At 41.1% G+C, this 24,857-nt stretch overlaps 1 protein-coding gene across 2 annotated transcripts in view; it reads left to right on the forward strand.

The window, feature by feature from the left end:
• LOC127657739 (solute carrier family 12 member 3-like) overlaps window positions 1-24,857 on the forward strand; it is a 114,918-nt gene that overhangs the window by 50,806 nt on the left and 39,255 nt on the right. For both annotated transcript variants that reach the window (XM_052146616.1, XM_052146625.1), the window contains exons 11-20: window positions 2,090-2,197; window positions 2,309-2,432; window positions 12,640-12,741; window positions 18,109-18,264; window positions 19,928-20,027; window positions 20,127-20,238; window positions 20,659-20,793; window positions 21,170-21,276; window positions 21,365-21,447; window positions 21,553-21,639. In XM_052146616.1, the coding sequence (XP_052002576.1) occupies window positions 2,090-2,197; window positions 2,309-2,432; window positions 12,640-12,741; window positions 18,109-18,264; window positions 19,928-20,027; window positions 20,127-20,238; window positions 20,659-20,793; window positions 21,170-21,276; window positions 21,365-21,447; window positions 21,553-21,639 (1,114 nt within the window). The remainder of the gene's footprint in view (window positions 1-2,089; window positions 2,198-2,308; window positions 2,433-12,639; window positions 12,742-18,108; window positions 18,265-19,927; window positions 20,028-20,126; window positions 20,239-20,658; window positions 20,794-21,169; window positions 21,277-21,364; window positions 21,448-21,552; window positions 21,640-24,857) is intronic.

A 24,857-nucleotide genomic window follows, 5' to 3' on the forward strand; every position in this document is an offset into this window, starting at 1 on the left:
TTGGACCGCACGCAGAGCTCTAGACGTTCTGAGCAGCTCTTTGTCTGCTTCGGGGGACAGCAGAAAGGGAACGCGGTCTCCAAACAGAGGCTTGCCCACTGGGTTGTCGACGCCATTTCCTTGGCTTATCACACCCAGGCCGTGCCCCCCCTTGCGGGTTCGAGCGCACTCAACCAGAAGTGTTGCGTCCTCATGGGCACTGGCCAGGGGCACCTCCCTAGCAGACATATGTATAGTAGCAGGGTGGGCATCACCTAATACCTTCGCGAGATTTTACAATCTCCGGGTTGAGTCGGTATCGTCTCGTGTTCTGTCAGGTCCGAGCCCGTAGAACTTGGTAACACGCTGACGAACTGGCCGGGTGAATCGCTTGCGCCTAGCGCCCTTTCCCTCAGCCGAGGTAAAATAGTGTGCCTTTTTTCCCAGGAGATCCCATCTCTCGGATCCCTGGTTGATTCCTCCCTAGTCCTCATGGGTCCTCGCCGACCCAATCCACTATGGGTACTCAATCTACCCTGTACTGGAATAGGTGCTCCACAGGTTAAAGGCCTCCTACGCAGACTCCCCCTGTGTGCAATCTGCGCAGTACTGTACCCTCACGAGTGGACTCCTGTGTCTCCCTTAGGCAGTTCCAGCTGCCTCGGTCGCTGTGCTGTAGCAACTCCCCCAACTACGAGGCTGGATCTACCACCGTGCCAACTTTCCCACATAGGTCCTAAACGGCCATGTGATGTATTCGCCACTTTTACCTCCCCTGCAGGGTAGGTGTGGCCTCCGCAGGGTCTTCTCCCCCTGAAAGAATAGGAAACTGGGGAAGACCCCCTTCCATTAATGAGGGTAAGGGCCCCGGCCGTAATTGCACTATGCGAGAAACATAGAGAGAAAAGAGGCCCGGCCAGGCTTGGCCCGTTCCCAGGTTGGCAAGCATCACCTTGTTCCCCTCACTAGGGTAACCAGAAGGATTCTGATGACTTTAATGGGGCATTGGGGAAGGGTATGTGCAGCCTGATACAGCTGGTCGCGTTTGCACGTAAGAATACCGTCCTGCTTCTGTATCAGCAGTTCACGTACACGGCCCAGTGCATGGCATGATTTAAGTGGGACACCTAGTGTCGCTTCTCCGACACAATGTGGAGAGAGCGACAGAAGGTGAACGTCTAGGTTACGTATGTAACCTCCATTCCCCGATGGAGGGAACGAGACGTTGTGTCTTCCCCGACATGTCGCTGAGCTGACATGTGGCCACTGTTGTGGCCGGACCATTTCCGGCTCCTCAGAAAAATCCGGAATGAACTCCCGTATTTGCCCGCTTAAATACCCGTATGTCCGGGGGCGGGGTATGCAAATACCATCTGCCAACTTCTCATTGGCCTTTTTTCATAGATCAGAGGCATATATTGGCGCTCAAGAGAGACCCCTAATGTCGCTTCTCCAACACAAAGTCTCGTTCCCTCCATCGGGGAACGGAGGTTACATACGTAACCTAGACGTTATACTGCAATTCAAAACTTTGGGGTCACTTGACTGAAATGTTTCTCATGTTCTTAAAAACCTTTTGATCTGAAGGTGTATGCTTAAATGTTTGAAATTAGTTTTGTAGACAAAAATATAACTGTGCCAAAATATTCATTTGTTTCATTACAAAACAAATATTATATATATATAATATATAATATAGATATTAGTTTTTATATATATGTTTTTGAAATGGATGACTTGGACCGAATAATTAAGAAAAGCAGCCATTAAGTGCCCAGCATAGATGGGAACTCCTTTAATACCGTTTAAAAAGCATCCCAGGATGCTACCTCAAGACGTTGGTTGAGAAAATGCCAAGAATACATTTCTGCAAATTCTAGTCAAAGGGTGGCTACTTTGAAGATGATAAAATATTTTATATAATAAATAGTTTTTATTTATTTAGGATTTTTTTAGTCACAACATAATTCCCATAGTTCCATTTCAGTTATTCCATAGTTTTTATGACTTTATTCAAACTTTATCTACTATTATTCTAAAATGGGAAAAAGTAAGTGACACCAAATCAGACAGACAAACCTAAGGCAGTGTATTTATTATTTGTTTCCAGATTCTTACCATGGTTTCAGCATCTGGGTATTTGATCATAATCGGGATTTTTGCTGCCACCCTGTCTTCAGCACTGGGTTTCTTGGTGTCTGCCCCCAAAATCTTTCAGGTAAACATTGCAACAGTTTTGGATTATAATTTGTGTTTATCCAGCATACATTCAATGTAAATTTGTTGTGTCTGTCTGTGTATGTGTGTCTGTTTCACTCTCATTGCACAGCGCTTGTGTAAAGATAACATCTACCCTTATATCGGCTTCTTCGCGAAAGGTTACGGGAAAAACAACGAGCCTCTGCGTGCCTATGTCCTCATGTTTTCTATTGCTATGGCTTTCATCCTTATTGGTGAGTTCACACATTAAAATAAATTTTCTCTAAGATCACTCTGTGAGGTCATATGCTCTCCAGTTACCTTACATATATTCAGGGGTCATCAACACATCTGTGGCAAAACTTAATAGGACTGATAGAAAAACATATGTCTGTTTTTGTATAATGCTCTAAAAATGCAAAATACATTTTACAAAAATGTCCCAGAAACCCAGTGTGCAAATATGCCTACTCCAAAGTACATTGTAAGCCAAAAGTGATGTGTTAAATAATTTGAATGTCGAATTCTCAGTATTCATAAAAAGTAGGCAAAAAATACACAGATAATCCAATGCATCCATCACTATTTTTAAATGTGCATCCATTGGACACTTTTCTATCCCATAATGTCAAGGAAGATTCAGAATGCTGAATTTAAAAGAAAATAAACTGAGGAGAACTCCACGTTGAACAGTTCTTTTCAAGTGTAAGTTCTATATTTACCAAGAAATGTGTTCATTATGGATAAATTATACTTTAATATTTTTGCACAGCTATTTTGCTATTTTGCACAGCCAATGTACTCTAGATAACTCTGCCCATTGTGAACTCCCATAGATTAAAAATCTAGCTCCTAATAACTGTATATTACACATCAAATATTTTCTGACTGGCTGTGATTGTGCTGCCTGGACACGTTTCTTGTTGTTGATACTGATAATGAAGACAGAAACGTGCATGATGGCTGGTAGGAAACAACAGAGCCTTGTATTGGACTATTTTGAGTTTAATTATGAAACTGTAAAAAGCAAATACATTGTCACGTCCAATCATACAATTTGTGATGTTGAAATTCAGGGAAAAAATCCCACAAACCTGAAAGTGCATTTGCAAATCAACCAGGGCTGGAACAGCAGGTGCTTTTGCACCCGGGCCCAGGTTTGATGGGGCCCCACTGCAATCAGCTCAGAAATTAATTTAATATTTGCTGAACATTATTTGTTTCACGCTGTCCATCGTACAATGTTGCAAAATCAGTGGCAGAATCCTCGCATGATCGCTCCGCACAGATGGGCACTCCGCCTCTATCATTTCTATCCATTTGCTGACGTGCTCCCATGCTAAATTCCTTTACCGCTCAATCCTCTCTTACAAAATACAATTAAGTAACACTATTGCTCCCTTTGCTTTACTTCCCTGTTAATCGGCCCATCTCACTTATGCGGATCACAATATATAATGTAACAAAATACTACAATTTACTTAATAATAGGCATAATATTATTATTATTATTATTATTATTATTATTATTATTATTATTATTATTATTATGTTAATTGATCTTTATACAGTATGTTAAATAACTCTAATAAAACTTTATTAGTAATTAGGGCTGTCAATCGCTACATTTTTTTAATCGAATTAATTACATGGTGTCCCGATTAATTAATCACGATTAATCGCATATAAAAATATTTGCTGAGAAAGCCCCTCATATAACAATAATTAAATATATAATGATGAAATAATAATACATACTTATCTTTAAATAATAAAAATATATATATATATATATATATATATATATATATATATATATATATATATATATATATATATATAAAAAAATAAAAATTCAGATAATTAAAATCTTTGCAAATTCTTGTAGCAAAAGAGTTCATCATTGATAAGACAATACAAAAAGTGGTTTTAGAATACAATGTATTGTTTACTACCATATTATTGATCATAAGTCAATCATTAGCATACAGTTCACAGCAATCCATTTCACAAGTGAATTTGTCAATCAGTTCGAGATTTATTATGAGGGCTTGTTTAAGGACCCATCAGTGAACACCTGCGTCAAACATTTTTAAAAAATTTTTTAGAAACAAGCCAGGGGTATACAGTACACTATACTACAGATATATATTACAATAATGCCAAGACATTATATTCATTACATAGTGCAATGGTTTTCAATGCTTTGGAGTTGTTGGAGGTACAAAGAGTATTTAAATAATATATATAAAAAAAAATTATCCAATATATTACTGCGTGGGCACATTCCCCCAAAAAAGTGAGGGGCAGATTAATCTACAGCATTACAGAAGGAGCAAAGTGGATCTATTTCAGGGAGCATGTTTCTTAAATAAAGATTGACTGGGTAAAAACGGTGTAACAGTTTAAAGGACACCTCCTTCACCGGTAATTAAATATTTGTGAGGTAAAGACCATACGATAGGGTGACCACCTGGCTATTGCTCTGTTGCAGGTCAGCAGACCTGATTTTGCGGTACAATGCGGCACACGAGGGAGAGATAACTTACTATTATTGTACTAGTTGAATAAATATTGATTTTATATTAGATTTATTTTTGCAGTGATGTTAAATGTTAATGACGGCGATGTGAACGTCACTCAGTTTGGCATAAGGTCTATGATACAAACTAATTTTAACAGCTCAGACCTACTCAATGTAAATATAATGAAGTGAAAATAATAATCTAATCGTTAAAAAGCACTTTTCCAAATAAGCACATCAATTCCATTATTAAAGACTAGAAAGATTAAATGCGTTCTTACCAGATTTAGTGCATCTTGAATTAAAATTATTTTGTCTGATCTGGCTGCTTCGAGTAGGGCCTTCTCATATCATTATGACTGAAGAACTCCTGGCAGGTGTAGGTGTTCACTTTCACCAAGAGTTCACTTTTGATGAGGTCCACAGATGCTCAGTTCCTTGTCTCTTGTCAGGCAGCGGTCATCAGTGAAAACACCCTCTCCACGAACGCGTTGGTGACAGCTCAAAGCCAAAGATATCAGAGCTAACATGTTTGGGGCACTGAACTGCTTCAGCAGAGCTGTCCGTGACACTTCGGTGGCATACCCTGCACTCTCCTTTTTTAGAGTCACCTGTAACTGGTTTTAACCATGTATATATTTTCTCAAATTCTTTATTATACGAACAAAGACACTTTGTCTTCTTGGGAGCTCCGGATAGACCCATTTTTCTGTTGCAGTTTTTATTCAGTGTTTTCCCGCTCTGACAAGAAAAAAAGGCTGCGCTGCACATGTTCAGTGTTTTCTTATTAACTTTTATAGTGATTTTGTAATTAAAGGACGATGCAATAAAATGATGGCGAAATAATAATAAAGATAGAAAATCATACAGACAAAATTGAAATGCGGGACACTGCTTATGACTCGCGGGACGTGGGACAAAGCTTCCAATTTTGGGACTAGGTCACCCTACCATACGACCTGCGTCAGACATGCTTGTGTCACGTCTCGGGTGTTGAGTCATACAAATAAAATGTTTAGGTCACTGTGTCAAGTTAAATATAGTTTAATTCTCAATCTTTAAACACACCTTGAGATCCCTTAGTTCGCATTTGAACCCTTAGTAACGCATATATGTGTTGTTTTCTTCACTGTATAAACTGTGTGTTGCTCACACAGCTGAAATTTCACTTACTGCCCTCTGGAGTAAACTACAAGGTGGTACTACAAGCATGCGATTAAAATGCGTACATTTTTTTTAACACGTTATTTTTTGTATAATTAATCGCGCGTTATTAACGCGTTAACTCGACAGCCCTATTAGTAATACAATAATACTTATACAGAACATTAACCACTTTTATTCTGAATCATATCTTTGACTAAACTGTGTGAAATGTTTATTTTTCCTTTGTTTTATTCAATTGATATGAGGGAGTTGATTAGTTGATTAGAGGATCATTAGTTTTAGTGGAAAAAACATACAACATATTGTATGTTAAATTAATATCCAAAATATTTGAATATATGTGAATGAGAAAAAATGCATTTTAGTTACAAAGCACATTATGAAGTGTAGAGATCAGACACTATGCCAATATTTAAACACCTCATTACTCAGACTGAAATAATTGATTATTGAAGTATTTGACCTTGAGGGGCCGGTGATTCTACACACCAGGTCCCTTATCAGGCTAATCAAATCTCCGAGAGTGAAAGTAGGATGCGAGAACCGGCTCGACAATATAAATAATAGAGAACGCTGCCACCTGGTGGGACCGCCCGGTACTCCCCGCCAAAGCCTGTAGGGCGACTTCATCTCTGACCTCCAAAGCCTACAGTGCTACCCATCCAGCGCACCCGTTCCCCGCCTGCTCGCCGAGGGTGTCCCCCTGTGACCAAAAATTGCAGGCAGCTCCACAACCTGGGCCCAGCTCTCAGCCCCAGCGTCGAGCACCTCGCAGGCGGCGTACGCCCCCCCTTCTCCAGGACCCCTTCCCAGACCAGAAAAGCTCCGAAGCACTCCTGAGACAGATGACCCATGCAGTCGGATGTTTGGTTCTGTGATGGTACCAAGATAACTCCATCCCCAGGTGGAGGGCCGGGAGGAGAATCTTTATTTTCCTTATGTTCATTTGCCACACTCCCTCCAGGCTGCGGTACCCAAATGTTCAATAAGACTGGGTCATTCCAGTCACGGTCCCCCGGACTCAGCTCTCTCGCCTCTGGCCCCGCGACTGCTCAGCCCCGGCAGGCCAGCGCTGACGAGTTCTGAAGACGCCTTCTTAGGACCTCTTCCTCAGTCTCTAATCCGCCCCCTGCTGGGTGCGCGGAGCAAGGTAAGTGCTTTGAGTCTTTTCTCAGCACCCGAGCCTCGGGACACTCTTTTGCCTCCCGACGCATTATTACCTGCTCCCCCCGCCGCAAAGCCCCATCCAGTATGTCAAACATGATCGTCCCATTAGTGCCCCTCGCACGGAGTTTGGATGCATGGCTTTCACTTGCAAATCTGTCGCGCTGGTTGGCCAGGACCATCCGACTCAGCTACGTCGATTCAGTTCGCCCAGCTCCCGCCTCAGCGGTATTTGCTCCACTCTAGTGCACGGCCAACAAGCCAGTGCCTTACGAGCAGAGATTTCCACCCTGCTCCTCAAGGACGTGATAGAGCCCGTCCCTCCAGCTGAGATGAAGAAGGGTTTCTACAGCCCTTACTTCATTGTACCCAAGAAAAGCGGTGGGTTGTGACCAATCTTGGACTTGCGAGTTCTCAACCAGGCTCTGCACAAACTCCCTTTCAAAATGCTCATGCAGAAACAGATTCTCACCTGCGTTCAACAGCTAGATTGATTCGCGGCGGTAGATCTGAAGGACGCGTACTTCCACGTCTCCATTTTGCTGTGACACCGACCCTTCTTACGGTTCGCGTTCGACGGCCAGGCGTATCCGTACAAGGTCCTCCCCTTCGGCCTGTCCCTGCCACCTTCACGCGAATCTTGTGAATGAGAAAAAATGCATTTTAGTTACAAAGCACATTATGAAGTGTAGAGATCAGACACTATGCCAATATTTATTATTGAGATTATTAGGCACATCAATTGCCTAGAGTTGATGGCTGTAATTCTTGCCCTTCGGAGGTTTCATCTAGCGTACATAAATTGCCAAGGTGGCGTGCGCTCTCATCATATGTCACAACTCGCCCGCCATCTCCTCCTTTGGAGTCAGCCGTGACCCAAGTCCCTGCTGGCCACTCACATCCCTGGCAACCACAACATGACGGTGGATGCGCTGTCGCGACAGGTTTCCCCAGCGGAGAGTGGAGGCTCCACCCCCAGGTGGTCCAGCTCATTTGGAACCGATTTGGCAAGGCACAGGTAGACCTCTTTGCCTCCCAAAACAACTCCCACTGCCTGCTCTGGTATTTTGCAAGCGTTCTCTGTCAGCAACACCTGCCTGGAGTTCGGTCCAGTGCTTTCTTACGTTATCCTTGCCCAAGGTTCCTATGACCCCTTTCAGGGACCAGGCTATGAACCTGAAGTGCTGCCTTGGGAGGAGGCAGATCCAGCCCTTTCGTTGCTTTGTCCGGTGCGTGCTTTGCGTACCTATGTGGACCGGATGCACAGCTTTAGATGTTCTGAGCAGCTCTTTGTCTGCTTTGGTGGACAGCGGAAAGGGAACGCCATCTCCAAACAGAGGCTAGCCCACTGGGTCGTTGATGCTATTGCCTTAGGCTATCACACCCAGGGTGTGCCCACCCCCCTGCAGGTCCGAGCACAATCTACTAGAAGTGTGGCATCCTCGTGGGCACTGAGCCATGGCACCTCCCTAGCAGACATCTGCAGAGCAGCGGGCTGGGCAACACCCAATAACTTTGGGTTGAGTTGGTCTAGTCCCGTGTTTTGTCAGGTCCGAGCCAGTAGAACTCAGTAACGTGGAACAACCAACCGGGTGTTCCGCTTGCACCTTGCGCCCTTCACCAAAGTGATCCAGTGCGCCTTCGGTCCCAGGTCAGCCACTGAGCATCGCTGCCTGGATGTTTTTCCTCCCTAGCCTTCTGGCCTGCGAATTCAGCAGAGCAACTTGCAGCTAGACCCACTACGAGTCTCAGGGCTCTGTACTGGGGTAGGGCTCCACGGGCATAGTTCCCTCTTTAGGGAAACTCCCTGTGATGTATTTTCTGCGGTACGGTTCCCCTGTCGGCGGACCTGCGTTTCCCTCGGGCAGCCCCGCTGCCTCGGCCCATGCTTGTTGAGTCCCCCCTTCATTAGGCTGGACCTACCACCGTGCCGTATCCCACGTCCGGCTTCACAACCCTTGTGGTGTATTTGCTGCACATTTCCTCCCTCTGGACTGGGCAGGGTGTGGCCTCCGCAGGGTCTTTCCCTCCTGAAAGAATAGGACATTTGCGGACCGGACAGTAACCTTACCTTCGGTCTCACCTCAGCACCCGGGATGCCGGCGCTGACAAGTTCTGAAGATGCATCCTTAGGTCTCTTCCTCAGTCTCTAAGCCGCCCCCGGCCGGGTGCGTGGAGCAGGGCAAGTGCTTCGAGTCTTCTCTCAGCACCCTAACCTCAGGACACCTGCTGCTCCTGACAGGCTCTCCTGCTCCCTCCGGGGAAAGACCGCCTTCCCTGACTTATGTTGGGCCCCAGCCGCTTTACGTCCTATGTGAGAGACATAGTGAGAGAGAAGGCCACGGCTGCTGGGCTTGCTCCCATGCTAGCATGTAACCCGTTTTCTCCCTCAGGGGGCGGGAAAACCTAAGGTGGTATGCGAAACTCTTTGAGGGGGCGTTGGGGAGGGCTATGTGCACTCAGTGCAGGTGCCTCTAGCACGCAATAGCCTGCTTTGCACATGTTCCGACAGTCACGTAACACGGTCAGTGCGTGGCGTATTTGTATGGACCCCTTGTGTCACTTCCTTCGACACAAGGTCGAGAGAGTGACAGAAGGGGACCGTCATGGTTACTGTTGTAACCTCCATTCCAGGAGGGAGGGAATGAGACCCATTGTGTCACTTACTTCGACACAACATCTCGTTCCCTCCCTCGGGGAACAGAGGTTTCAACAGTAACCATGACATTTCCCAAACTTTTTCCTGCCACGGCACACTTTTTATGACTAAAAAATTCTACGGCACACCACCATCCCACATAGGCTAACCATTGTTTTTATTTATCCTTTTCAAGAACTTGTCCATGTTTTCTGTCCGTCTTAGTAGCGTGTTTACTTGTAATGTTTGAAATTCGACTATGCAAAAACAAAAAAACAAGTCACATACAGTACTTGCGTTAGACTTTCTCATTGTCTGTAATTTTGACGGACAGCGTCGTAAAAGTTCTGTCATAATTTATTATTACCCATCATTTTAATTTTCATATTTTAATGATAAGACATATAATAGCTTTCATTTTATTTCACATTTTAATTTTGAATCATGAACTTACAGGACGAGCATTTGGCAGATTATGCATTTATTTATTTATGATGAGAACAGATGAAAAACAGACACCACACGAAGCAGATGAATGTTTTTCCCCCGTGGTGACAGCGGAGGCCACTAACATATGAACAATGCAATATTACAAAAAACAAATCTGATTAAAATATGAACAAAACACTTCCACTTTGACTTAAACTGGGTGCTCACCAGTGCGTAATCAAACGCATCAAGGGAGACTGATGCTGTGGCCATTGTCATTAAATTTTACATCTTTGCCTCTGACAGACGACTTCTCATGTCAGTTTTAATTTGGTTATGGAGGCTGAACCCAGCATCAAGGGCCGCATTGCCCTACACATGATAAGAGTTGCAGAAAGCTTCACAGAGGGGAGATTTTACGAGTTTTCCACATTAAAAAAGTGGGAAATGTGTACAATAAACATTGAAAACATGTATCTGGAAGAGAGAAAAAAGCTTGCAGTTGCTTTGATAGCAGAAAGTAATAAAAGGAAGTGTTTTCTTGGTGAATTTAAATTAGTTCAATTACTGGGGTCTCTAATATTCGTAAACGATAAGGTAATATTTAATTAAAAGAAATTATGAGACATTCAATGTCTCCACAAATTTGGACAGTTTTTAAATATTTATTTTGCTTAATACTCTCAAAGACATTATTGGTGAAGCAAAAACGTGTGTGAAAAACACTTTGGTGTAAAGTCACTTCATTGACTTCAGTGTATTCTGCAGCGCTGAAGCGAGTCATGTGAAAGAACAAGTTCAAAATATCACTCACTTTTGCACATTTAACATTGTTCTTCACAATCACAAAAGTGACCGATTATGGTTTCAAAATGGCACATTTCTCTGAAAGGTGAGGAGTTTGGATACCTGAAATTATAAAAAAAAAAATTTCATGCATTTATTTAATTTGTGGAATTTTATAATTTCATGGTAATTTTATAATTAGTGGTAAGTTGTACATGGATCGTGGAGAGTAGCATGCGCCTCCACATCCTGTGAGTCTCCGGTGTCATGCACAGCGAGCCACATGATAAGATTAACTTTCTCAGAAGCAGAGGCAACTGAGACCTTTCCTCCACCACCCGGATTGAGGCGAGTAACCGCGGAATTGGGCATTCCACTACAAGGACCTACTAAGTAGTGGGAATTGGGCATTCCAAATTTGGGAGAAAAGGGGATAATAAAAAATTAAGACTGATATAAATTTGATTTGTCCTGGTCATTGTATTAAAGCGATTTTTATTTTATGCATAGCCTATTAGGGGCCGCTCAGACCGAACATGATTTTGCCTACATCCGTGATGTTTTCCTATGTAAACAAGCTCTAGGTGGACCTCTTAAACAATTGTGCAGTGTCTCGCACAGGAGCCCCACTAAAAAAAAAAGTTTTATATTTAGAGCTGGAATGTCCCATATTTGGCTGGACAAAAGTTGCAACCCTAGTGAGAATCCCTAGTGAGTTAATCTAGCTAGCTAGTGGGTTTATGGGTTAATGGAGTGTATGAGTATGGTCAGACAATAAAGCAACTTACAGGGATATTTCACCCAAAAAGGAAAATTCTCTCATCATTTACTCACCCTCATGCAATCCCAGATATGACTTTCTTTCTTCAGCAGAACACAAATGAAGATTTTTTTGAAGAATATCTCTTCTCTGTAGGTCCATACAATGCAAGTGAATTGTGATCAGACATTTGTAGCTCCAAAAATCATATAAAGGAAACATAAAAGTTATCCATACATGTGACTCCAGTGGTTAAATCTATATATTCAGAAGCAATATGATAGATGTGGGTGAGAAACAGATAAAAGTCCTTTTTTTACTCTAAATTTCCCTTTTCAATTGAAGGACCTACAGAGCTAAAATATTCTTCTAAGCATCTTTGTTTGTGTTCTGCTGAAGGAAGAAATTCATACATATTTGGTATGATTTGAGGGTGAGTAAAATAATTTTAATTTTTAGGTGAACTACTCCTTTAAATCAACAATAGCAAGAAACCAGAGTGAGAAGGGCAGCAAGAAAAGAGCAAAAACAGATGGCATGTTTTCTACTGAAAAAGAGCAGTTTAATAGAAAAGCATAGGAGGGAATCATGGGGCAAATTAAGCTGTTAAACTGTTAAAATGTCTTTATCAGTCAAGAGAAAGTTCATTATGAGAATGAACTTATGTGAGGTTTTAGACTTGCCAAAGCAAAACTGTCATTTACCGCAAGTGATATTTTCAAGTAAATTGTGAGTAAAATTTACTAAAACAATTTCAGTTCACTTTTCTGGTTATATTGCTAAATTTAAGTGTCCATGTTAAAAATGTATTCTGTTCATATGTGCATGTGTTTCTGCAACAGCTAAAATGTTAACGTAATCAGTAAAGGGATTATTTTTTAAGTAAAGTACTGAGTAGTTTTATCTGATTGCAATTTTAATAACTAGTATTCTATGATGGATAACCTTATTTAGAAACTTACCCAACAATGGAAATAAAACTGATTTTTTCAGGTGATCTGAACACAATCGCTCCTCTGATCTCCAACTTCTTCCTCTGTTCATACGGTCTCATCAACTTCAGCTGCTTTCACGCATCTGTCATCCAATCCCCTGGTGAGAACTGCATTATCACAAATGACTTAACATTCAGATTTCAAATTAAGCTATGCAATGTGTAAACAGAAAATTAGACTACAAACTATAATGTACATTTGAATATAGGATAAACTATACATGGGTTAATTGTATTGTACTCTCTGTATATAAATGACATTTTTTTTTGGTTGTGTAGTAATTTAAGGAAGCCAGACTTTAAGATATATACTCTGGTCATGCGCTTTCTAAGTTATAAATTGATTATTTATATAATGGTACGAAAATGAACAGTATAGAAATAACTCATTGAGGGATTGAGAGTTATCTTACAGAAGGATGCCAAATAATTATGATATTTTTAACCTTATATTAACTTTATCAAAGCTTAACAGGAAGAAATATTTAGGAATGGCACAAACTAACACAAAACACAATAGAGTTAGACTATAAGTGCAGACCATTTACTTACTGATGTTTGTGTTGTTGTTTTCCCACCAAAATGTTGTCACATCCGGGAGGACGATGTCATTAAGGAAATGTCATAAAGGAAGTGTAACATTTGCCCTTGTGATCGTTTGTTTTGTATTAAAAATAATTGGATTAAAACTGTTATTAACACTTCCATGGTCTATGGATTTTTAATAAATATTTGAGTTAAGAGTTCAAACTTGACATTTCAAGTAATACTTAATTAAGAAAGCTTAATTTTTACAGCAATGACAACTTTAGGTTTTACAGTGTAATGCATAATTATTTCCATATGATTGCCAGTACAACCAGGGGTTATATATATATATATATATATATATATATATATATATATATATATATATATATATATATATATATATATATATATATATATATACATGACAGGATTTGGAATTATCTGAAGCAATGCTACTCCTAACCATAATAAACATGAGAGTGGATTTACTGTATGGAGAACATCTCTGTTACTTTTGTAACCTCCATTCCCTGATGGAGGGAACAAGACATTGTGCCGATGTAGTGACACTAGAGGTCGCTCTTGGGAGCCAAAAACACCTTCAAATCTTTGAGAAAAGGCCAATGAGAATTGCCGAGTAGAATTTGCATGCCACTCCCCCAGAGGGAGCTGGAATGCAGATTCAGGTTTTGTGCTGAGAAGCTGAGACAAGGTCTTGACATTACAGCGGTGTAGTACAGCCTGTGGCAAGAGGGACACAAAGTCTTGTTCAGGTGAACAAGCTCCTTGCTCCTTGTGCCTTTTCTCTCTAAGTTTTCTCTCCACAGAGTATTTGATTCGGCTAGGCCTTTAAATACTCATAAAATGCACCAGGGAAGGCATTTTTTTCCTTTCCTATTCTTTCAGTAGGATGGCTAGGAGGAAGGACATCCAGGGTTCACGGTTAGTGAACACGCATGGGAGAGAAGAGTACACTGCTTAAACTCGTGGAGGGGAAAGGCCCTATACGGAAGCGGTACACCCAGCCAGCTTCCCCGCATTACGTAACTTACCTGTTCGAACCTGAAAGAACATGGGGCTCAACCGGCTCAGCCCGGAGATTGTAAAATCTCGAAGGCATTGGGTGTTGCCCAGCCCGCTGCTTTGCAGATGTCTGCTAGAGAGTCCGCTGTCCGCCAAAGCAGGCAAAGAGCTCCTCAGAGCGTCTAGAGCTCTGCGTGCAATCCAAATAGATGCTTAAGCATGCACCAGACACAGCAACAATAAGACTGGGTCGGTCTCCTCCTGGGGCAGCTTTGCTTGCAGACTCACCACGTTCCCACTAATTGGGACGTGGGAACCTTGAGCAGATAGCTCGGTCGGGATCTCAGGATCACGTGAGTTTTCCGGACTGAACTCCAGGCACGTTTCACTGACAGAGAATGCTTGCAGGTCCCCACCCTCTTGATTTGAAGTGAGTGCGGTTAGAAGGGAGGTCTTTATTGAGATGGCCTTTAACTCGACTGACTCTAGGGCTCGACTCCTGACTGACTCGACTCCTTGTGCCTCTCAGTCGTGATTGATCAAGTCGTGCTTCCCTAAACACTTACCGTCTACTGCACCGTGGCACGCTGATATAGCGGCTATAAACACCTTCGAGGTGGGGGGGGGGGTGGGGGGGGCAGCTTCTCCTGCAGGAAGGAAATCACTGATTCGACTGCCATCTCTGGGGGTCTTAGCATCAGGAAGAACACCACTTAGAGAACACGCCACTTCAGAATATACAGCTGCCTTGTAGAAGAAGCCCCGACCTTAGCGATCATGTTTGCCACTAAGGGCGGTAGGCCATTTAAGACTTCTGTCTCCCGTCCAGGGACCAGACATGGAAATTCCAGAGGTCTGGGCATGGGTGCCAGATGATGCCCCATCCCTGAGAAAGAATATCCTTCCTCAGGAGAATTTGCCAGGTGGGTGCTGTCATGAGGAGCACCACGAGGGTGACTTGTTCCTCATCCTCCCCGACCTTGCACAAGGTCTGTGCAAGTAGGCTCACCGGGGGAACATGAATCCTCATCTCTCCCATGAGAACATGAACCATCCATGAATGCTTCCTCAATGTGATTAATGCACAGACACATAAGGCAGTGATCGTGGCCGTCAGAGACTGAGAGTTAACGACCGCACCCAGGAACTACACAGAAACGGAAAGGCATCTTTAAAAAGACGCGTCTTTTAAAAGACGTTCAACATAAATTTTTTCGCTCTAATAGAGGAAATATTACTCTTTAGAGAGAAATACACTCTTTTAGCGCAGTAGAAGCACCCAGGGCTGTTGCTCTGAACAAAGCGTGCAGATGGAGAGAAAGCCGCTAGAATGCACCATATATACAACAGCAAACGCTTCTCATATGTCAGGGAGAGTGGCATGCAAATTCTACTCGCCAATACTTATTGGGCTTTTCTCAAAGATTTGAAGGTGTTTTTGGGCTCCAAAGTGCGACTCCTAGTGTCACTACATCGACACAACGTCGAGTGAGTGATGGATGGGGAATGGAAACTTTGAGCAAGCGGTAAGCCAGGAGTGGGAGGAATACGAGTTAATTGCCATATCACTTCCATCACCTAAAATACGTCTGTTATCACTCACAGTTACCTGAACCAATATCAAAAAGGAATCTGCATGAGAGAGATTTGTGTTTGTGATGGAGACTAAATTGCAGCCTGAGAAAATAATTGTTTTAAGATTTTAAAGTTCAGCAAATTAAACTGAAGCATTCAATTTGGTTTGTATCTGTATGTATAGTTTCTAACAATGCACTGGCAATAAACACTTGCAATAAAGCTTGATATGAATTGAATCTCCCCATTTGATCCTATAATTAATAAATATTAAGTCCACTGGAAAATGCCAGAAGATTTTGCCAAACTTTGAATTAAAGCATATTCACTGATTTTATAGCATGTATAATTTACTTGTATCAAAGATTTAAACTTGTAAAAAAATTGTTTAATATAATTATCTGTATAAAAACAGCAAAATTTAACATGCAAAAAAAGAAGAAAAAAGAAAAGATGATTTTTGCAAGTATTTGAGACAAAGTATAAAGCAAATATATTTATGATCATATTTGTTTTAATGCACCATGTGCCACGATTAATCACAGAAAACTGTTCAATTAATTAGTTTTTTAAAAAACTATCGATTCACAGTCCAAATATTTACAGTGCATTCAGAAAGTATTCAGACCTTTTTAATTTTTTTTGCAAATTTATTTAAAAGGAAAAAACTGAAATATCACCTTGACATAAGTAATCATACCTTTAACTCAACACTTAGTTGAACCACCTTTGGCAGCCATTACAGCCTCAAGTCTTTTTGGGTATGATGCGACAAGCTTTGCACACCTGGATTTGTGGATTTTCTGCTATTCTTCTCTGTAGATCAAGCTCTGTCAGGTTGGATAGGGACTGTCGGTGGACAGCCATTTTCAGGTCTGGTTTCATTGTTCGATTGGCTTCAAGTCCAGGCTCTGGTTGGGCCACTCAAGGACTTTCACAGAGTTTTCCCTAATACACTCATGCGTTGTCTTGGCTGTGTTCTTAGGGTCATTGTCCTGAAATGACACCAAGCACAAATGTTGAAAGGTGAACCTTTTGCCCTGACCTGAGCACTCTGGACCAGGTTTTCATTAAGGATATCTCTGTATTTTGCTGCTTTCAGCTCTCCTTCAACCCTGACCAGTCCCCCAGTTCCTGCCACTGAAAAATACCCCTACAGCATGATGCTACCACCAACATGCTTCACCGTTGGGATGGTATTATGTAGGTGATGAGTGGTGCCTGGTTTCCTCCAGATATGACGCTTGGAATTGAGGCCAAAACAGTTCAATTTTCATTTCAACAGACCAGAGAATCATGTTTCTCACAGTCTGAGAGTCCATTAGATGCTGTGTTATGTTTCTTGCACTGAGGAGAGGCTTCCGTCTAGCCACTCCGCCATAAAGCCCAGATCAGTGGAGTGTTGCTGTGCAATTCCTTATGCAAGTTTCTCCTCATCCAGAGTGACCATTGGGTCACCTCTTTTACCAAGGCCCTTCTCCCCTGATTGCTCAGTTTGGCTGGGCGGCCAGCTCTAAGAAGTGTCCTGGTTGTTCTAAACTTCTTCCATTTAAGAATTATGGAGGCCACTGTGCTCTTGGGAACCTTCATTGCAGCTGCATTTTTTAAAAATATTTTTTAGTTTTTTTGTTCAAGTGTCATAGAAAAGGGTCTGAATACTTATGTCAGTGTTATATTTCAGTTTTTTCTTTTTAATAAATTTGCAGTTATCAAAAATCTGTTTTTTGCTTCATTATTATGAGGTATGGAGTGTAGATTTATGTGAAAATGTGTATATGTGTGTATATATATCTCGAGTTCCAGGGCAAAATAAATAATATTTTATTAGAGTTGAATGAATGGTATTAATTTAATGTGATGAGATAAAAGAGAGCTAGTAACATCAAACAAGGTTTTCAATGAAAAAACTGTTTTTGTGAAAATCCTTTTTTTTTCTAATTTGAAGTTTTTTATTTTTATTACAAATTATATTATCAGCATAACCATTTAAGTGAAACCACATGAATTGGAGAATATTTGGTATTTTGCTTTTAATGACAAAATTCACTCGAGCTGGCATAAAAGTTTGTAAAAAAAAAAAAAAACAACAACAAACGATGTTATCTGAGCATGATTTGAAAAAATGTTATAGAGAATTTTTGTGTACTTTTGTGACCCAGATTTTCAGTGTAGACTTTTGAAAATAATTTAAGGTTAATTCTATCATGTGCAGTCACTTCACAGTAGGAATATACTGATATTTCTAAAAATATATACATACAGTACAACTTCAGACTGTCTTTTGGATTTGGTCAATCATCTCTGATGTTGTGGAATAATGGAGTTTTCTCCTCTTGCAGGCTGGAGGCCGTTATATCATTGGTTCACTCCCTGGACGTCTCTGTTTGGAACATGTCTGTCTTTTCTGCTCATGTTTCTGTTTACATGGTGGGCCGCTCTTGTGATTTCCTCGATTGTCCTCTGCCTCATAGCATACGTTGCTTATACAAAACCTAGTAAGTTCTCTCAACCTTCTGCATTCTTCTAAATGACCCATCATAATATGATGCTTTTTATGACCTACATTTGTTGACCTACATTATGATTATCAGATGTAGCCATCCAATTAAATGGCCCATTCTTTTCTACTGTAAGATATAATGACACTAAAGGCACCCCAAGTGTATCAAGAATATATAAAAAAAAATGATAAAAAAAAACATTCATTATTTGGCATTTCATAACCTCTCAAGTATTCTAGATACTCGATGTAACAATAGGGGTGTTGCATGAACTGAAAATCAGACTGAATATCTATGGATGAACACATCTTTTAGGGCTAAAATGCTTATAGTGCCACCTACTTTTCAGATCGGCATTTTCTGAAGAAAGGTGATAGATTAAATATTATTTGTTCTAGTACTTCCTGCCATCTAGTGGAATAAAATAAGACTATTTGTAGGGCGAGGGGGTGAACGGAACCAAAATTACATGCTTTCAAATTTAGGATAACAACCTTTTTTTATATATTCTATTTGTCATAAGATTGTAAACCTATACAATATTATTTATTAATAATTGGAGTCTTTTTTGGGGGCAGGGTCTGAAAAAAATTAAACAGATTTTGGTGTAAATGGTGTAAATGGTGAACTTTTAAATTTCAGTGTGAAAAATTGCTTCGGAGTTTAAGAGGTTAATCACAGAAAGACAGCCTGTTCTCTTAATAATTCCGTTATATACCACGCTTTGCCAAAAAAAATGTCCAACACATGCTTCATTCACAAAAATTACCAAGCGAGGAAAACTTGCCTGGGCCAATGAAGGCGGTAAAAAATACTTTATTAAAAAGGATGTTTGTGTACATCGATTATATCAGCAGTAATTAATCAGATAATGATCCATTGATGGAAAAGAGTGTATAACTTGGCATATATCCAGATGACAACAGATGCAGATGTTGTCAAGTGCTCTTTTGACACATTAAAGTGATGATTCAGGTGCCTGGATGACAGTAGTCAGTGATGCTGTTCAGTCCTGCCAAAAATGTATGGGTGTTTGCTGCATCCTCCACTTTACAGTGCTCAGAATCGGCCCGTAAGATTGGAATTACTTGTGTAAACTGAATCAGGCACTAAACCAGCGCAGACAGCTTGTGGAAATAACTGCCGCTTTTACAGGGTGCAAATTATTCTTTGTGAATTTCCCCCAATGTGTTCTATGTAGGCCTTTAGCCATCATGTGTTAATCTAGTGAGCATCATATGTTAATCTGTTCTACACAGTGGTGTCACAAACACAAAGATTTCATAGTGTGCAGCTTTGTTTAAATAAATGTTCATTTTGGAAAAAGTATTGATCTTTGAAATTTATAGTATGAACATAATACATTAGTCTTTTTTTTTTTTTTTTGGGTGAACACATTTACATTTTTGCATTCAGCAGGCTTATCCAAATCAACTTCAAGCTTTCAGGATATACATTACATCCGTGTGTGTATTACTGGGAAATTGAACCCATGACTTTGGCATTACCAGTAACATACTCTACTAGTAGGAATACAGAGCTGAAGAAATGTAACCTAAAGAAAATTGTTTCTAAAATAAACAAATCTCTGGTTTTCATAACTATGTTATTTGAATGTGCTGATCGTGTTGTCTGTTTATCAACTCGTGTTTTCTAGAGGTGAACTGGGGTTCATCTTACCAGGCGGGAGCCTATAATATGGCTCTGTCCTTCTCAATGTTTCTGTCAGGGACAGAGGACCATGTCAAGAACTACAGGTGAGACTGTAGAGTTAAAAGGCCAAACTGCCAGCTACAGATTGCAATACACAAGCTGTTATATAAACTCATATAAATATAACATAAACTCTCTTCTAGGCCTCAGTGTCTGGTTTTGACCGGTCCACCAAATGTACGCCCAGCCCTGGTGGACTTTGTGGGCACTATCACTAAGAACATCAGTCTGATGATCTGTGGAAACATTATCATGGTATACTGAGCAGAATTTGAACTCTTCTTAATACACAGTCCTGGTCTACCTTGACTGATTCATCACTGCATGTTATTCCAAAGGAAAACAATTTTATTTGTATCATTCTACAAAACTTTCTCTGATAAAGACCTGCCTATATTTCTTTGCATTGGTTATTCTATTTTTCTTGCAATATTTCACATTACAGAAGTAAAATGGTTCGTGAGTGCCAGTTTTTATGGGACGGGTCATAAATTGTTTAAGAAAACCTGATCGAAATGTTTTTTGCCCATTACCCTGATTTCTTAATGGAATACTTTTGGCTTATTCAATGAACAATAGTCTTTTGTTGTGTTAATAATTAACACATTAATTATTTATATAAAAACTTTACCTCCCATCTCCTAACCGCTCTCCTTCACTCTCTGATTCTTTCAGGAGGATGAGAAGCCAACCTTGCCCACTCACAGTTCAGATATGATGGTAGACTGGCTGAATAAAAGGAAAGTTCGTGCTTTTTATACAACATTTACTGCTGAAAGTCTGAAGGAGGGTGCGCACCATCTTATGCAGGTAACAGGATCACTATCCATGCTTCCCTGCTGTAAAGAACAACATACTGTGTTTTGTGATTTTGATGCTGGTTTCCAGTATGGGATGCTGGTGTCTCTACTAGGAATCATAATTATCTTTGCCAGCAAGGGTTCTATGTCCTCCTAGCTTACATGAACCTTTAAAAACAACAGAAGTTGACCACTCTTACCAGATAATTTTGCTTGTGAGCATCATGGCTATGCTGATCCACCAGCTAGACCAGGACCAGACCAGGACCAAACCAACACTAAGTAGCATGAACCATGAAGCATGAACAGCAATCTTTTTCTACTCCCCATTATGTTCACATCTTACAGCACAAAGTCCTTGCTCTTTTCATAATTTTTCTTTCTAGGCATCTGGTCTTGGTAAATTGAAGCCAAACACTCTCGTTTTGGGATATAAGACAAACTGGCAGGAATGTAAACCTGAGAGTTTAGAAGACTATGTCCACACAATCTAGTGAGTACAGTTATTTTTTTTTTTCCACAAATTTCAGTTTATCTATAGTGCTTTCTCTCTACTTCTATTTTTCTCTTTTCTTTTTCAGCGATGCCTTTGACTCTAACTATGCCATTTCTGTTCTAAAAATAGTGGATGGATTAGATGTTACTGATATTTTGCAGAGTTCAGGTTTGTACTTGTGTATTTTATCCAATGTCTCGAAAATTCCTTAATGCTGTTATTTTGATCATAAAACAAAGTTTGATGTGGGTCTGTTATGGCTGAATGGAGCAGCAGGTGGACTGCCGTCAATGGTGAATCCAGCATTTGATGCAGAAGAAGTACCGCAAACCGAAATAGATGATACTGACCGGAACTCAGGTGACAAAAACACACACGCTCATTGTTTTTTTTTTTTATGTAACATAATGTAACATACCATGGTGCTCATTTAACAATGAAGCTGTGTATACTGGTAATTATTTATCTTTACATCGGCACCAGGTCAACAAATTAGAATACTCCCATTGTAATCGATGAAGCTGTCTACACTAAGCAATGGAATTTTGATGTTGGCTACTGAAAGTGAGCACAGACAGTTCCCTTTCAAAAAGCTACACTTATGATGCTGTGCTGAAAAGAGCTTTGGGAACAGCTTTAGGTGTGACCAGCTGTGAATATGTGTGCAATACGGTCCGTCCCTATCGCTCGCTCTCTCCCCAGATCTAGCTGATCCTTCTCGTAAGCCTGAAGCGCGCCTCGGCGCCTCTTCGGTTCCACCCACAATAATAAAGTGGCTGAGGAATTGCTCGAGGTGGTTACTAGGGCTGTGGCCAGACTACAGACTATATAGTTAACAAGAGACCCCCCCCCCAAACGATCCAAACTAGAAGACAGATTTCTGTCTGGTGGCCAAAATAAGGGAACGCTATATCAGTCCCTTCCTTTCTTCTATGACCTCCATAACGTGCGTTCTCATTCATGGAGGAATCTTTATACTTCTATCGGGAAGACACGCAGGCTTGAGTGAGGTTTAAGATGCCATTTATTTGATGAATGTAAAACAGAAAAGTAATGTCTCTCTTTGGCGTAGGCCCCGTCTGGCGGTCCGAGGGAGTTGTACTCGGAACCATCATATCCTGCCAGAGATAGGAGGCAGGGGCGAGGAGCCTACCCCCAAAAGAGATGATTCAGTTTGGTACAAACCAGGTCTTGTGTTAGGCATTCATTCTGGAGAAGGAGAAAAAATAATAGATGTGAGCATCTGAATTTGACATGAAATTTGTAATATCTCTAGCATGGTTGTGTGAAGCCTTTGCAATAGGAAAGCATTTTTTTATTTTACATTTTTTTATTTAAAGAATGTGATTTTGGGCTCTCCGTCGATGCCCCTTGTTATGCAGAATCTTTGCCTAAGACGAGCAGCATGATATGTGGCCCTACGATAGGCCGGCGTTGCTGTGCAGTATCTTTGTTGAAAGATAAACACATTTGATTATGAAACCTTCTGACGAGGGAAGAGTTGTTTGAGGTATCTTTGCCGAAGGTGGACAACGTGTGAAAAGCCATACGATAATGGCGACGTTGCGTGCAGTCCCTTCGTTGAAAGATGACATTTGATATGAAAACCCTACGGCGAGGGAAGAATTGTTTGGGTATCTTTGCCGAAGGTGGACAACGTGTGAAAAGCCATACGATAATGGCGACGTTGCGTGCAGTCCCTTCGTTGAAAGATGACATTTGATATGAAAACCCTCCGGTGAGGGAAGAATTGTTTGGGTATCTTTGCTGAAAGGTGGGCGACGTGCATAAAGCCATACGATAATGGCAACGTTGCATGCAATCCCTTTGCTGAAAGAAAACGTTTGACTATGAAAACCATCTGACGATGGAAGTGGAATTTTATAACATTTTTTTAAAATGGCCATGTTGTCTTGCAATACCCTGTTGAAGGATATCCCATTATGGTGCCAGCTTTCCAGCGAGGGCACCTGGCTTGTGCAATACCATGCAAAGGAACCATGCTTGAGATTATGGAAGCCCTGGCAAGGGGGGTAGACATGGTTATTTGCAAACAGTGGGCATGCTTGAATTGAATCGGATGTGGTGGGAGAGAGCCACCAACCACCGCCAGATATGCATGAGAACTTAGGGCTGATGGAGAGTTGAGCTTGTTTGATGATTTGGGTTAGGTTGACCATTTCGGGTACGATTGGGGAGACCGGCAGCCGAGCATCTTCATTGTGAATTCCGGTATACCTCGGAGGGTGCCAGTAGAAGCTGGACTGTGGAACTCCTGCGAAACGAGGGAGGGAGACAGATTACATTGAAAACTCTGGGATAAGTCTGGCTGGGATAATGAAGTTGCAGGAAATGCTCTGCCATGTCAGACGTCTCATTAAGGACATGATGGTTCGAGGAGGACCAGCCTTTGATTTATAGTGACGACTGCGGAATTGTCGCATAACTACGATGCGTTTGCGTGTCTGAAGGGAACCCATATGAGACTGGCCATGACGATGGGTGTGGAATAATAAAGGCCTCTTTTAAACTTCTCGTTGATGTAGCTTGCTGTGTCATCACAAAACGCAGCTACGCTGTTCGGGGAATGTATTTCCTATTTCTGTACTCAAACATATATGTTACCCCATAAAGGGTAAAGAACTTCATTGGAGGGTATAGTGGAATGTGTTGTTTTGCTGGACCATATAATGAATTGCTGTACGAATTAACGTGGAAGGATTTGATAGCTTGGGTCTCTGTGTCATTTCTTTCTTCCCTCAGCTGACCCACATCGAAACGGGGATTGCAGATTGAGAAAAATGTTATACATTAAATGACGAAATTATCTAACAATGGGATTAATTTCGAAGAGAGTGGATGGGAGCGTAGAAAGCTGTATTTAAGAAAAAAATCTATCTATCTATCTATCTATCTATCTATCTATCTATCTATCTATCTATCTATCTATCTATCTATATATATATATAATTCTGGCCATTTACCTGTGAACCATGATCCTAGAAAGTAACCCCTGAACCCTGAAGAGCTAGTGTGAGGAGGCGGGATATGAGGAGTGGCCTTGGGGAATAATAAGCATGGCGAAATTGGGGTGGCCTGATAGGGACTGGAGATTGCGTTATGAGACCCAAACTGACCAGAGAACGACGTGCAAATAGACCTGATCCAGTTGTGTTTCTTTAGGCAGGGAAGTTTGCGTGTTTAGAGAATAGCGCGTGATGCCTAGAAATTCGAGAGGTGTGGCCCAGTTTTGTTTTTTTTTTTTTGTTTTTTTACCTTCTCCACTCTCCTTTTCTTCCTCGAGCTGGAGCAAATACGGTGAGAAGAATAACGTCTCAGCTTCTTAAGGGTTTTGTTGTTGGCTGTAAAAGTGACATAAGAGTCTTCATGTACTCCCGGCATCAGGACAGTTTTGTTTTTGAAGAAATGTGCCCCAAAACATAAAAGAAATTGTGTATGTTTGTGCAAATAATTTTACCCGGACTGCTTTGTGAATGTGTGTCAATATAAATCAGGATCTTCAAAATGTGATTCTCAAGCATGGATGAGTACCAACTGTTCGTGTCCTAGCTTTACGT

The sequence above is a fragment of the Xyrauchen texanus genome, chromosome 2 (assembly GCF_025860055.1).
Source record: "Xyrauchen texanus isolate HMW12.3.18 chromosome 2, RBS_HiC_50CHRs, whole genome shotgun sequence".
Lineage (NCBI taxonomy): Eukaryota > Metazoa > Chordata > Actinopteri > Cypriniformes > Catostomidae > Xyrauchen > Xyrauchen texanus.